The sequence below is a fragment of the Suillus plorans genome, assembly GCF_016647745.1.
Source record: "Suillus plorans strain S12 chromosome Unknown HD556scaffold_23, whole genome shotgun sequence".
NCBI classification, from domain to species: Eukaryota; Fungi; Basidiomycota; class Agaricomycetes; order Boletales; family Suillaceae; genus Suillus; species Suillus plorans.
This window is the reverse complement of record NW_024537407.1, coordinates 398,931-412,500: the sequence shown is the minus strand read 5'-3', so window position 1 is coordinate 412,500 and position 13,570 is coordinate 398,931. Positions and strand designations below refer to the sequence as shown.

Sequence of the window (13,570 nt, the reverse complement as noted above, 5' to 3'; positions counted from 1 at the left end):
CGGGTATAAGCCACTGCAGTACGTGGATTGCGAATTGAACAACATGTATTGGGTGGCTCAAATACTGCGGAATATACTTGTCTAAATTAATAGGGACCTCTTTCCGTGTTGGGCCACTAACGCCAGAGCTATCCGCTGACTAATCTACAAATCAGGTCCCCGCCTGAAGCCCAGTCAGAACTTGATCTGGTTGGACAAGTATGAATCTACGATAGCCTTAGTTACAAATATGTAATCATGGACAATAGGCCTGAAGGCCTGACACATGAACGACTGCGGTCCAATCCCTGATCTTCTTGGCAAAAATGTCCAGATTCGGTGCGAGCCAAGCAGTACTGATCCCAATTATCTCTCTGTGTTAAGTAACTTGGGGTGAATATGTCATCTCTAAGTAAACTTGTATAGTCGCACCAGAAGGTCCAGAACAAACATCGATCAGACCTCTAAATAAGTCGTAACCATCGTCCACCGTACTTGTCAAACAGCCGCTGAAAAAGATAATATCATGCGTATCCGAATGATTCGACATATAGGGTCACGCTCGGTCCTCCACTAAGAACACTGGAAGGTCCAGAGACAGGGAAGCGAAGTGCATGACGGACCGCGCGTGCTATACCATGAGATCCGCAAACTAATGTAATCCCCGTAAGTTGTACATAATGGGAGGCCAGCGGAATCGGTGCTTACCGCTCACAGACATACGCCCCGAGGCCATGCTAACCTCTTCTTTGAGCAGTGCATCCAGGTCCGATCGACCACTTTCCATCTTGACTCCGCGTAACGACAGTAACATTGACGACGTTAAAGGACTTTTTCTTGTCACAACTTGTTCGAAAGTAACGTTCTTCTCTGTTGGATTTGAAAGGCCGGAAACTTCTTCCATCGACTGTGTCGTTGATGGAGAACCAGTGATAAAGATACGGATGGATACTGTCAAAGAAGGCGGGGCAAGCTGAACAGCCTTGATGAGTGCTTCTTCGATCCATTGAACATACCCTATAACATATGATATTTGTATTGTTCATAGAATGAACTGTGGATGAATCATAAATCTACGCACCAGCCTGGCGTATTGACCAAATGAACACCACTCGTTTGCAGGAGCTTTTCCCCTTGCGTACCTGCCTGTGGAAACAATGAGATATCAATGACGACGATTAAGTTATTTCACGTACTCGATAACGCTCAGCAAGACTGGAAGGGTATACGATATACCAGACCCTCCTGCCTTCGATAAGTCCTGTGTGATTATGAGACGACGCACAGCTCACCTGCCACGAGTACAGACGTGTCGTAAGAACCGAGGTCAGCAGACGGGCCATAAGGACCATCTACAAACACCTTAACTGTGCCCTTCGTAGCAGCTACCTCCTTCAGCTTTTTCGTGAACCCTCCATGTACATTGACCAAAAATACTAGCTCCTTCCAGAGTGAATTGCTTGATCCCAGAACTTGGGTTTCGTAATTTTCACCGCTTCCCAATTGATCCTCGGTTTCTGCGGTTGAGAGCAGACTAGAATCGAAACTCGCGATAGTAAAGGGGTGCGCTTCGAATGGCAGCGTCGAAACCGAGGGCATGATTAGATATGCCGCTTGTCCTGGGGACCAGTGGAAATGCGGGGGTCGACGTAAGCGCACTCGAACGATGTCTTCGGAAAGCATTTCCGTCGTTGCATCCATCGTCCCAGATCCTGACTTGAAGCCAAAGTAAGAGTGATTGAATACAACAAGGCGAACCACTCGGATGAAGCGATCGAGACCCCAGACCACAAACGATGGCCATATCCAGTACGACCCACTGTTCGCTGCAAGTCAGAAACCTAACTGTCTGTATTAATTTCCACTTACAAAATACCATTGGTGTGGAAATATGCTGCCACCAAAAATATCCTGCGTTCTGTCTGTCAACAACAATCAAAAGCGAGTAGAAGTGCTGCACTCACAGGACGCCAATGAAGTGGACGTAAAAGAAGAGCTCATAGAGGTTACTGCGGACGGGACGCAGTGATACTACGATTACAACAGCGAAGGCAATCAGGGCAATGGTACCAGCCTGAACCCAATCGTCGTTCGAAGTTTTCTGGGCGCTGTCGGTAGACTTCATTAGAAAAGTGCAAGCATGAATTGCAGGTACGTACGAGGGATATATCACTTCGCCCACTCCATGTATGCAAAGGAGCATGAAGCACGTCCTAGCCATCATTCGATGAATATAATTGAGCTTCATACCCATGAGTAATTTGCCCTGTCGAGAGTAATTAAGGGTCATACCCTATCATAGCTGATGCCTGTGACCACTGTTGCGAAAAACTCAGTAACATATCGGATTCGTAGCTTTCCACCTACGAGACACGAGATTGTTCTTTGTGCCGAGAGCCGTGACGATGGGAAACTGACTAGACGCCAGAACGGCTATGCGGTTGCTCCAGTAGAAGACATCAAGCTTCTGACCCTCGACTGAGGTGGCTGTGAGATTTAGTTGTTAATGCAGTATCAAAGGGACGCATACGATTCTGCGAGCTTACTGTTAATGAAGGCGTAGGTCAACAGAAGGGCGATGTATGCCATAGTGACGAAAACTTCTGCCATGTTGAGGGTATAAGACTTTCCTATTTCTAGGGTCCACCGGAAAGCAACAACGCGATAGAAATTTATGATCGCGAGCGGGATACGACGGAGTGAAAATTTGTATTGAATGTTATGGATAGGAGCCGTTTCTTCGTCAGACTCATGGTGTCTGCGCCTGGCGAATTTGGAGTGAATGTGTGAGCCCCACTGGAAGCAGCCAACTACGAGGGGAAACACGCCGATGAAAATCCATACTTGTTGAGGGTATTTGTCAAGGTCTTGTGTGACTATGGTTATATCAGCTTTAGAAACTTGAGATGATTCCGAAAACATCCTAAGTTGCAAGGAAGGGAAATGTGTTCCGGCAGAAAGGGAGAGAAGATTGAATTAAATATGAGGACTTCATAGTACCCGACGGTGGCCCAGGCAGTGCGTGTTTACCGTTCAGAACAGCACATGCTGCGACCCTCAGGGAAATTTCCTGACATTAATTATCAAATACGAGTCGCCAAGTAATTACTCGCTCGGCCCACCCCGCCAAGCTTGCTGCGTTGGCCCGAACCGAGGTAGATATGATTATGTAACCTAAATTGGATGATTGGAATCAACCATCTTCAGCTTTGCTGTACTAGTTGTGCTGTAGCAGCTGTTCAGCGCGTTCAATGAGCTAATCAAAACGTCCTGCTAGTACCTCAATAGATGTTGTCATATTGAGCACCATGATGATGCACATGGCACTTTTCCCTTGAGTGGGATCATACCGAGGCCATCAGACGACAGCCGCAGTTCAACTGTCATGTACCCCGGTTCGTCTGCCCTGCCTACTTGTTAGTACTGTTCGATACTAAATCATTAATCAGTGAACTGATTGTCGAGCGAGATCACCGAGCTAACTGCTGCGCAAGCTAGTATACACCGCGCCCTCTTTGCGGCGATGCGCTGCGCTGTCAACAAGCGTCTATTGAGATCTCTGGCTGATCCACTCTACATCGACGAATTCAAACCACTGCGACCTGACGTGATTGTACTATCTTCACACACGGTGTCATGCAACAATTTATCGCAAGGGATGTAAGAATGTTAAAGAATATTTTTCTGTATAAAGCCACTTTCAAATTCACGCCGATACTTGCCAAGAAACACATCAGCTCGGCCCATCCCGTCCCTGATGTGGCTGGACTGCGGCACCATTGACCGTGGCAACACGCACAGTGACAGGAGCGGTGGAGTCACGTGAATTTCTTCCGCAGAATCTTCTCCGCTGATACCGTCGGACTTGGCTAACTCGGACAGCTGTTCCATTGGATATGCGCTACACCCCGTCTCTAAGTTGATTAGGCTCTCAAAGCTTGTGCTCGCCCCCAAACCCTAAAACCCCTACTTCAGTATTTCGGAACTTTTGTTACCACTGTTCTTGTGGTGGTGGTCGTAACCAAAACAAGCTCCCCTCCCTCTGGCACATCAGCAGCGCTTATAGTAGTAGTGCTTGATGTGTCGTCTTCAACACACTCCGGCAAAACGGAGTAACGGGTGTGTTTCATGAAAATGGGCTTCCACAATCTACAACGATGGTACATGGGACTTAATTGAGTGTCCATGAGCTGCACCTGGAGTAAGACAAGAATATCAACTGATTTCTGACACCGATCGAGACTACAGACCCGCACCTTTGTTCCAGGAGCTGAGTTTCCAGTGTCGGCCAGATCAAACATGTAGTGTGTATACGGCCAGCGGATTCTAACTCGCGACATCAAATAAAGCCTGCGACACTCGCTAGAAGGGACGTACTCAATAATTTCAGCGTTTTCGTCGTCCACTTTCACGGTGATAAATTGCCACGCTGTGGGGAAATGCCCCGCAAAGACGGCAGTACCGCAACAGATTTCTTTCACAGAGAGGTGAGTCCCTGTTTGCATATTTCGGATAGTATATCCTGCTCCAGAAGGTGCTATTCCCCACTGGTTTCACAATTGTCCCGTTACTCAGGATATAGAAGAGAAAGGCATAATTACCTTTTGGACAGAATCATCACAAGGTGGAGAGCCTGTTTGAAGGTAAGATATTTTTAAGTCAGAAGCCATTTCAGAGACACTCACCGACGACACATGTGTAGTCGCGTTTATCCAGGGCCATTGCTGTACCGCTCAGGCGGTTTATGAATTTGTAAACTCCTGGCTGCATAACTGTGGCACGATGGAGAGGAGACAAAGAGAACGGACTTGAGAGAGACTCACAGCAAGCTAAGACGTCTTTTAAGGGTTGTGGAGTACACGAGTCTGGACACCCTGACAACTCGTGGTACTGTAGGTCCAAGACGTCAGTCAAACAAATGAAGAACCTTGTTGAGCGTGTATCGATTTATTACGAGTAGATCGGACATGCTTTAGCAGTCTGTTCTATACCGCGCCAAATTGACTCGTGGGTTCTCTCTTATTTCGTTATCTTGAGAAATTCACGTCTTGACCGTGAATCTCTCAGCGATCAAAATTGGTGCGTGTTGATCGACTTGTCTTCATCAGCTCGCTACCTCACTAGCCATTTGTTGCAGTGAGGATTTGAACGACAGTGCATACTCTGCTGCTTCGAGGCATGAATGCTAAGCGCTGAGCTATCAGTCTGCCGGCAGCCGGCCTGATACCCGCTGCCCAGGTATGACCAGAAATGGCTGCCAGCTCGCCCAGTCTGTAGTACATCTTAAGCACGAAACCGTTTATCGGCACGATCACCCCTACTTCTATACCTTTTATATCTGAATGAGATCTGTCTGAACGGTGAGTCGGTGGCATCAGACCAAGCAAAAGGAACCAAGCAAGTGGAATGAGCAAAGGCTAAGCTACTGACAGGCACTACCTAGGTGCCTCGAGGCCTGGACAGGACCCCTGGCACCTCTGAAAGACCCTCGAAACCTCCGAAAGCCCCTAGCTGCCAACCACCTACTGACACAACGGGCAGACACGGGATAATTGAAATGCCATTGACAATCAGGTTTCCTAGAATCACAAGGCAGGTGGAGCTTACAACTGAAGGTCTTGACCCTTCTGAAACGTGCCCGAGCGAACATTTCAATAGTGTTGTAAACATGAAGTTTTAGAAAAAAATCTGCAGTACAGTAGTGTACAACTTGAACGTGCAACAATGCCGCTGATTCGTTCGATGCAGCCTTTTGGATATGTGCTACACCTCGTCTCCAATTTAACTAGGCTCTCGAAGCTTGCGCTCGCCCCCCAAACCATAAAACCCCTAGTTCAGTATTTCGGAACTTTTGTTACCACTGTTTTTGTGGTGGTGGTCGTGACCAAGACGAGCTCCCCTCCCTCTGGCACATCAGCAGCGTTTATAGTAGAAGTGCTTGATGTGTCATCGTCCATACGCTCCGACAAACCAGAGTAAAGGGTGTGTTGCATGAAAATGGGCTTCCACAATCTACAACGATGCTGTACAGCATTTAGTTTAATGTCCATGAGCTGCACCTGGAGCAAGGCAACAATATAAAGTAAATTCCGACGCCGGTCGAGACTATACCGTACCTTTGTTCCAGGAGTAGAGCTTCCCCAGTCAGCCAAATCAAACATGTATTCTGTATGCGGCCAGCGTATTCTGACTCGTGACGTCAAAGCAAGCCTGCGATACTTGCTAGAAAGAGACGTACTCAACCAATTCAGAGTTTTCGTCATCCACTTTCACGTCGATAATTTGCCACGCTGTGGGAAAATGCCCCGCAAAGATGGCAGTACCGCGACTGATTCCTTTCACAGAAAGGTGAGTCCCTGTTTGCATATTTCGGATAGTATATCCTGCTCCAGAAGGTGCTATTTCCCACTGGTTTCACAATTATCCCGTTACTCAGGATGTAGAAGAGAAAGGCACAATTACCTTTTGGACAGAATCATCACATGGTGGAGAGCCTGTATCCAAGAGGTTTGTAGGTGAGATGTTTCCAAGTCAGAAGCCATTTGAGAGACGCTTACCGACGACACACGAGTAGTCATGTTTTTTCAGGGCCATTGCTGTACCGCTCTGGCGATTTATGAATGTGTAAATTCCTGGCTGCATGGCTGTGGCACAATACTTGGAGAGGCGACAAAGATAACGAACTGCAGAGAGGCAAGCACAGCAAGTCTTTTTAAGGGTTCACGTACGTAACTCGTAGCCCCTGAACAACTCGTGATACTGCAAAAAACGTGGTCTATGTCACAGTCAGAACCTTGTTGAGCGTCACCGCGCCACAAAAACAAGTCGTACTGCATTGATTCGTGAGTTCTCAGCTAACACTGACTGAGAAATTCACGTCTTGATCGTGAATCTCTCAAGTTCCAGAAATGGCTGCCAGCTCGGCCATTCCGCAGTACATAAGCACGAAACCGTTTATCGGTGCGGTCATCACGACTTCCATACCTTTTATATCTAAAGGAGATCTATCTGAACAGGCAGACGCAGGACAATTGAAATGCCATCGACAATCAGGTTTCCTAGGATTAGTACAAGTGAAGCTTACAACTGACCCTTCTGAAACGTGCCCGACCAGACATTTCAATAGTGTTGTAAACACGATGTTCTAGAATGAAATCTGCAGGACGTTGGCGAACAACTTGAACGTGCAACAATGCTGCTGATTCACTCCAGCGGGGTCCTTTTCGTCCAGATGCAGCCTCTGCGTCATCGGCTGAGATGAGCTGGATATTATAACAGTGAACATCATATTTACTGGAAGTAGTCAGTCAAGTTCACCTGGGCTCTGGAATCAAGCGTGGGCTGCGACTGACCCCATATGAGAAGTATATAGGGCAGGATGTGCGTGAATCATGATAGCTAGCACCTCCTTGATAGTCCTGAATTGACCCTTGCGCTCACGTTCAAAACACCAGGTGCGACATTATTGTTAAAGATCATATTACAATGGTATCTTGTAGTACAACACACCGGATTTCAATTACTTGCTAGACATCACATACCCAGTCGTATCCAATATTTGTTTGCCGCAGATAGAGCAGAGACCTTTCTTATATGCACAACCTAGGACGGAATGAGCTCCAGGTTTGCCTGATAGTGCTGCGCTACTCACCATGGCAATACTTTGCTTTATTTTGCGTCACAGGCTGCTTACAATCCTTGCATTTGCTTTGATACGGCTGACAACCATTTACTCGCTAAGTACATGCCAAGGGGGGGCCATAACTCACTCACCTGAAACCTGTTCTTCGAGCTCCCAGGTCGGCTTAGTAGCTTGTTCTCGCCTACTCTTCGTGATCCATCCTTTACACTTTGAGATGTGGAGGTGAACGGATCTGGAGCGGCAACCTTGGACAGTTTCTAAAGAAACTTCATGAGACCCACATTCATAAAACATTAACAGTGACATACTGATTCACACTTCTTGCAGACCATGGATGTCCGAGTCGTTGGACAGGATGACCGAGCAAAGGATAGCCTAATGATTAGTAATACATTAGTAATCATGTCCGCCGGTTTCCAACTTATCAGCAAGACCAGGCCTCATTGAGCGCCCTCGGTGACCAGTCTGAGAGTACTAGCTCTAGTTGTCAAATTCACCAAGGCAAGTTACGTCGCTAGAACACCATCCCACGATAGGATGAAATAATAAGTATTCAAAATTTCCAGGGTTACTGATACCGTCTTTCTTTCCAGTTCTAGCCAACTTCGTTATTGTCAACCTATGTTAGATCTTGGCAATATCACAACGATGACACCTCCATTCAATGGTTGACATGGCGAGCGTTGCAAAACTTGATTCGGTCCCGCCACTTCCAACTTGTTCGAACGGAGAAGGCAGTTACTGTCCGAGGGTGTGGTCACATCGTCTGGATGATGGCTTCGTTCTACGTACTGATGTTTTGCGTCAATAAGATTTCTGTTGGCTTGCCCCTTGGATCCTTCTCGACGAAACACACTGTGCGCCTCAATGCTTTTGTCTTTTGGTCACCAGCGTCAAGCACCTCAGGGCGGCCTTGCACTATAAAGACGAAGAACGGGAGGCCACGAACTTTACGAACACCACGTTAATTACCAGCGTGCTGGTCATGTCCCTCTTTAGCCTCTCTAGGGAGCTCCTTTTAATTATTCTAGAAGAGCTCGATCCTATCTCACTACTGCACTTCTGCAAGGTATGATTGCCGGAGATGCTAGTCAACGTGCGTCTGCTTAACGTTTCATTAATAGAGTTCTCGATATATACATATCATCGTCGTAAATTATTCGACGTTGCTATATCGATACGAACTTGCTTTGTCTGGTATGAAGGACGGAATTTCAAGCTCTTATTCACCGCGCGCGCGGCTGGACCCGCTCCTCCACCACAGGAAAGGATGGTTGACTTTAAACTGGACCTCAGAGGACAGGCTCTGTATCACAACGCCAACGATTGTTGGTGTCTCCGGAAGATTCCTTTATCACGCTAGCGAAAGTTCTTACCACGGGATATTCCAGTGGTCACTTCATATCTATGAGCTACGCTCGTACAGGACACCGCCGGTTGCCAAATTACAATATTGCAAATTTAATTTGCCTTTCGAAATCCGCAAGGTTGCCATTGATGCTGTTCAGAATCTTTTGGTGCTTGCAGAACTTCATTTTGCTTCACAGTAAGATGATTACGGCTGGTGTCTCCGTCCATGCTGACCAATACACTAGGGATGGACCCATAACTGCTTCACTTCACTTTCTTGATATGTGGACATGCCAGCAACACCCGCAGGCTCAAAACCTACGTTTTCAATTTCAGACAGACTGGTGGGGCACTTTGCCTCCAGGCCATCGCATTTCTATTGAACGGGTCCAGATCTATGGAATCATGGTCGGTCTGTCTGTGCGTCTTGGAGTTGAGGAAGGTGAAGGGACAACAGAACTTGTTCTAGTCAACTGGCACACTGGCATTGATCAACGACAGCGGGTAATGTGTTCCCCTAGTCCACAAGGGCCCGTCAGGTTCTAAATTGTGACAGTTTACTGGTGACCTCCTCTCGTTCGACATCCTCAGCGAATCGTGCTTGATGGTGCTATCCCATCCTGACGAGGACGAGGACAACGACAGTGGAGAATCTGCCGCTTCTACTTGGGAACGCGGACCAGACGGGTTGTATCTTCACGAACGTGGCAAGCGCTCCCCTCAAATCACTATTCACCATATAGTGGATGGTAGACGATTGTGCTCAGCCCAGGTGATATCATATGATTTACCAGAATCATGGAAGGCAATATCATTTCTGCAAATTTGTCCGAACACGTCTCTCAAGCCCAATGTTACTCCTCCGGCGGGAACTTTCTTCCACTCTGATCCGTCTCAACGTGCAACTGTTATCCTCGTCGAATTCCCCTCCCATTCAATACCGGCAAGATGTTCCAAGAAAGTGGCATTGGTGATGAAGGAATCGCTCTTTCAGCCACCTAGTCTTGGCGATAGGTCTCTATCATGGGAGGAATGGCAGGACCACTGTACGGTGATTCATTTACCAGATGATTCCCATGCCTTCGAGGTTGTGGGGAGAAAACTGGTCTTTTTCCAGAGTGTCGGTGAAGAAAACTTTGTGGCCGATTCCCGAAGTCGCCTTCACGTGCTCGACCTTAACGACCATGCGGCAGAGTGCCTACGATCAATCGCCCCGCGGTCCTCTACTTGGTCGTGGAATGAGAAATGGGCTACTGCCAGTAAAATATTCAAGGCTGGCGCAGCTGAGTTTATTAGAACGAGCACCACTCAAGTGCAAAGCATCACTTGGGTTGATGCCACAGAAGATGCGGTGATCTTATACAACGTACGTATTCCTGCCTTCCGTTTTTACTGGCCCCTGAAATTCGTCACAGGAACGCGACGGTCAAACTGTCATTCGTGTGCTAACCTTCGGGACACCCCAGCATGCCCCTAACGTACCTTAATGTCCATGAGATTTATATCATGATAGCCTGTTACATAACGATCATGCTTATTAGCGCTAATATTATCTCCTACTAATGACTAGTTGTACTCCTAGTATCGAATTTAGGCACGACTGGACTGTACTTCACATTGCAAATCTCGTTACTTCATGCCCATCTCAAGACCATCCAGACTACCCACTTTCGTCTCTCCCTTTCATCCTCACTCTCAGCGCGCGTAACATCCCATGGCCTTTGAACGCCATCCATAACTTCCCTCTCCACCACTCTTTCTACTTGAAGTTTGTGCATCACAACAGCATTCATGAAAGATTGAAGGGTGTATCTTCCTGTGTGTAGACCAGCGACAAGATGTACACGAGCGTCTGGGGTGTGATTGAGACACATGCAAAGCGTGTTGATAAACTGAACGTGGGTCTCAGGATTCCACAGCGTATCAGCTGCGACGATTATATCAAAGAGAGTAGAACCTTCAGGGTTCTGCTGGGCAGGCATGAGGAGTGGGGATGTATCATTGCCCCAAGCGTAAGGGACAGTCCAGCAACGTTCTGAGGCATGATTGCGGCGAACGTTATCAGATAGTGTGCGTATGAGGTTTTCGTCCGGATAATCACTGGCAACAACAACAGCATTTGGCGTAGTCCGTGCGATCATGATCGAAGGCAACCCAGCACTAGCTCCAAGCTCCAAGACACGCAATACTTTTCGATCGCTGAAGCGATCCAGCTGCAGATATTCGATGTGATCTGCAATGTGAAGGGAGGCTTGCCAGATGGATGAAGCATGCAAAGACCAGTTGCTTGCTTGCGTGTCTGGTACCTGAAGGGTGATCTGTCTTAGTGCTGAGTTTCCTCCGTTACGTTTTATCGTGTAAGTAAATATCGATCCGGGGGTTGAGTGGGAGATTGGGGCATAGTCGTAAAGAGTATGGAGAGAAGCAGACATGATATCCTCAGGATCATCCTCTATGATATCCTGGCAGACTCTAGTATTACGCGAATAACACCCTTGTGCAATATGTGTTGAAGGTACCTGCATTGAATCCCGGCGATTTCAAGATGAAAAGAATAAAGCAGTTCAAGATCTTGGTCAAGGACAGGCCAGAATCAAGTCGAGATCTCATACACTTCATTGATGTCACCAACATGTCACGGTGGTCGGGACTGCTCAAGAAGGACAAACCCCTATCAATAATTCAACCATACAATCCTGCAGCGGAGCAAAGATGCTGCATCGACAAGTTCGCCGTGTGGGTGTCCTGCTAAAACGCATACAAATACAAAAAAAAATTATCCATACAATATTATGGAGATTATGTAGCCTTGCATAACCAGAACTACAATCGAACCGAGCGAGGTGAATTGTTGCGCCTGATATGGGGGGGTCGGCAGGAAAAAAATTGGGAAGTTTCGACTTTCGAAAGACTAGTCAATTGTGGGTCTGACGCGTATACCCAGAAGATGACATACCGCCTAGTAGCATGCAACTTAACATTGTATGAATGAATCCATACTTATAACGCAAACGAAAATTCAATAGGAGAAGGAAGAACCGGCGGATAACATTAAGGACATAGATTCTTGTCGATGATATGCATTTGACACGGTTGTCCGTGAGTGGCATCACAGATTAGGTGGAAACCATACGCTGGGGAAAGCACTTGGGACACGTGTCGACAAATCACTTGACGCATATCAAGCGCTAGGTGAGTGTGAGTTTTGAAGGATGTCAAATACACCACGAAAATTTGCAATATAAATTGCCCCACCGTCTTCTGCAGAAAATTCTGCGTCCAGTCACAGCAACATGAAGGCACAACATAGAAGTAACAATGCTCATCTAAGCACGGAATACAAATAATTTTCCATCCCATCCACAGCTTGCAATTAACCCTTCATCATAGAGGGACCAACTACAACCAGCCGCAAACTCCGTATGAGGATCATGGACCTGAAGGAGACTGGATCCCCCTGCGGATGGGTTAGACGACCATCTGCATAAACCCAGACCACTTAGATATGCACGACCTGTTGCAGAAATTCACGTACATCCTACATGTCATGTCATAGCTGGCTGTGGCCAAAATGTCTGGGTGGTGAGGACTCCATTGGACCTTTCGCACTGCATATTCATGACCTGGAAGCTGGACCTCGCAAACGCCACCAATTGTCTGAGCACTCAGGTTGGCGCTCTGAATCATCCGACAATCCCACACCTTCACCATCTTGTCAACGCCAGTGGTTGCCAGCACAAAAGGTCGATACTTATTCCAATCAAGGGAAAGCAACTCAGTGCCAGATGCAGGGACGGTCAGGACTGCATTAGATAAGGGGTGTGTGAAGGAATTTGTGGCGGGGCCGGTGGCATAAGCGGGGGAACGAAGATCGAATATTTTCATAGTTCCATCCGTCGAACATGTGGCAAGGATATCTGGTTGATGAGGAGAGAAGAGAGCTTGGTACACGCATGACAGGTGTGCATGCAGTGTTGTCACTGAACGAGGTAATTCTGGTGTCCACTACAAAATATTCTCTGTAAGCCGAATTCAGTACGAGACACTCGATGTAGCTACCAGTTTGACATTTCCATCCCACGAGGAGGACGCAAACGTGTCTTTCTTGATATTCGACCAATCGACGGAGAAAACTTCACGACTGTGCTCATGCCAAGAGCGTATTGGAAAGTCCTAGACATGAAAAACGACTTTGATCTACACAGATCTGAAAATGAGTTGATATTGGCGTACATTCAGCAATATGTCCCATAGTTTCAGCGTTCCATCTCCTGAGCCTGTAACCAGTTGATTCTCGTGAATCTCTGACCATGCAACGTCGTATATTCCATCCTGGGTCTCGTATCTTGATAGAAAGATAAGCACCAGCTTATTAGTCGAGTCGACAGACAGACTGTTTATCAAGTTTCACCGCAGACGAGCCACCGACTCCTGGAATTAGCGATACCATGTGCAGGCGACCATTACCCACAAGACCAAAATTGGCAGCTGAAGCAAGTGCGATGCGAGAATTGTGAAAAGGGGACCATGCCACAGAGTAATGGGCAAATCCTGGCGTCTGCAGCACAGCAGGAGGTGGTCGAGCAGGATTCATTTCGT

The 13,570-nt window shown here is 47.2% G+C and overlaps 6 protein-coding genes across 6 annotated transcripts; 1 reads left to right on the top strand and 5 right to left on the bottom strand.

The window, feature by feature from the left end:
* Nucleotides 1-27: 27 nt before the first annotated feature.
* HD556DRAFT_1366277 (ferric reductase NAD binding domain-containing protein) lies at nucleotides 28-3,125 on the bottom strand. Its single transcript, XM_041302806.1, has 11 exons — nucleotides 2,526-3,125; nucleotides 2,347-2,466; nucleotides 2,272-2,297; nucleotides 2,139-2,221; nucleotides 1,944-2,087; nucleotides 1,849-1,890; nucleotides 1,276-1,798; nucleotides 1,176-1,228; nucleotides 1,061-1,125; nucleotides 688-996; nucleotides 28-631 (listed from the first exon to the last, which is right to left on the bottom strand). Exons 1-11 carry the CDS (start codon nucleotides 2,899-2,901, stop codon nucleotides 504-506), a joined length of 1,869 nt encoding a protein of 622 aa, XP_041161094.1. The 5' UTR covers nucleotides 2,902-3,125; the 3' UTR covers nucleotides 28-503.
* An 825-nt stretch (nucleotides 3,126-3,950) lies between these two features.
* On the bottom strand, nucleotides 3,951-4,701 carry HD556DRAFT_1442479 (uncharacterized protein; the record flags this gene model as incomplete). The annotated part of the gene is made up of 5 exons (XM_041306461.1): nucleotides 3,951-4,175; nucleotides 4,236-4,305; nucleotides 4,357-4,526; nucleotides 4,581-4,612; nucleotides 4,665-4,701. 5 exons carry the CDS (start codon nucleotides 4,699-4,701, stop codon nucleotides 3,951-3,953), a joined length of 534 nt encoding a protein of 177 aa, XP_041161093.1.
* A 1,112-nt stretch (nucleotides 4,702-5,813) lies between these two features.
* Nucleotides 5,814-6,573, bottom strand: HD556DRAFT_1442478 (uncharacterized protein; the record flags this gene model as incomplete). The annotated part of the gene is made up of 5 exons (XM_041306460.1): nucleotides 5,814-6,038; nucleotides 6,096-6,165; nucleotides 6,218-6,387; nucleotides 6,442-6,473; nucleotides 6,537-6,573. The coding sequence occupies 5 exons, from the start codon at nucleotides 6,571-6,573 to the stop codon at nucleotides 5,814-5,816; spliced, it is 534 nt and encodes a 177-aa protein (XP_041161092.1).
* Nucleotides 6,574-6,999: 426 nt separating this feature from the next.
* HD556DRAFT_1366254 (microtubule-associated protein CRIPT-domain-containing protein) lies at nucleotides 7,000-8,027 on the bottom strand (the record flags this gene model as incomplete). The annotated part of the gene is made up of 5 exons (XM_041302805.1): nucleotides 7,000-7,241; nucleotides 7,297-7,581; nucleotides 7,631-7,697; nucleotides 7,753-7,878; nucleotides 7,930-8,027. Coding segments are annotated over 4 exons (374 nt in total), but the record flags the coding sequence as incomplete, so codon positions are not given.
* Nucleotides 8,028-8,606: 579 nt separating this feature from the next.
* On the top strand, nucleotides 8,607-10,458 carry HD556DRAFT_1235966 (uncharacterized protein; the record flags this gene model as incomplete). Its single annotated transcript, XM_041297789.1, has 5 exons — nucleotides 8,607-8,690; nucleotides 8,746-9,167; nucleotides 9,217-9,475; nucleotides 9,528-10,337; nucleotides 10,387-10,458. 5 exons carry the CDS (start codon nucleotides 8,607-8,609, stop codon nucleotides 10,456-10,458), a joined length of 1,647 nt encoding a protein of 548 aa, XP_041161090.1.
* Nucleotides 10,459-10,605: 147 nt separating this feature from the next.
* Nucleotides 10,606-13,565, bottom strand: HD556DRAFT_1235838 (WD40-repeat-containing domain protein; the record flags this gene model as incomplete). Its single annotated transcript, XM_041297775.1, has 6 exons — nucleotides 10,606-11,465; nucleotides 12,336-12,451; nucleotides 12,507-12,976; nucleotides 13,031-13,144; nucleotides 13,205-13,316; nucleotides 13,366-13,565. The coding sequence occupies 6 exons, from the start codon at nucleotides 13,563-13,565 to the stop codon at nucleotides 10,606-10,608; spliced, it is 1,872 nt and encodes a 623-aa protein (XP_041161089.1).
* Between the last annotated feature and the right edge of the window lie 5 nt (nucleotides 13,566-13,570).

Bases quoted from the DNA above. Each gene is read 5' to 3' on its own strand.
- HD556DRAFT_1366277 (XM_041302806.1), bottom strand. From the start codon at position 2,901: ATGTTTTCGGAATCATCTCAAGTTTCTAAAGCTGATATAACCATAGTC. The intron at 2,467-2,525 runs GTAAGCTCGCAG...TAAATCTCACAG, and splicing joins GACCTACGCCTTCATTAACA to CCACCTCAGTCGAGGGTCAG. The intron at 1,126-1,175 runs GTACGTGAAATA...TTGTTTCCACAG, and splicing joins GTCTTGCTGAGCGTTATCGA to GCAGGTACGCAAGGGGAAAA.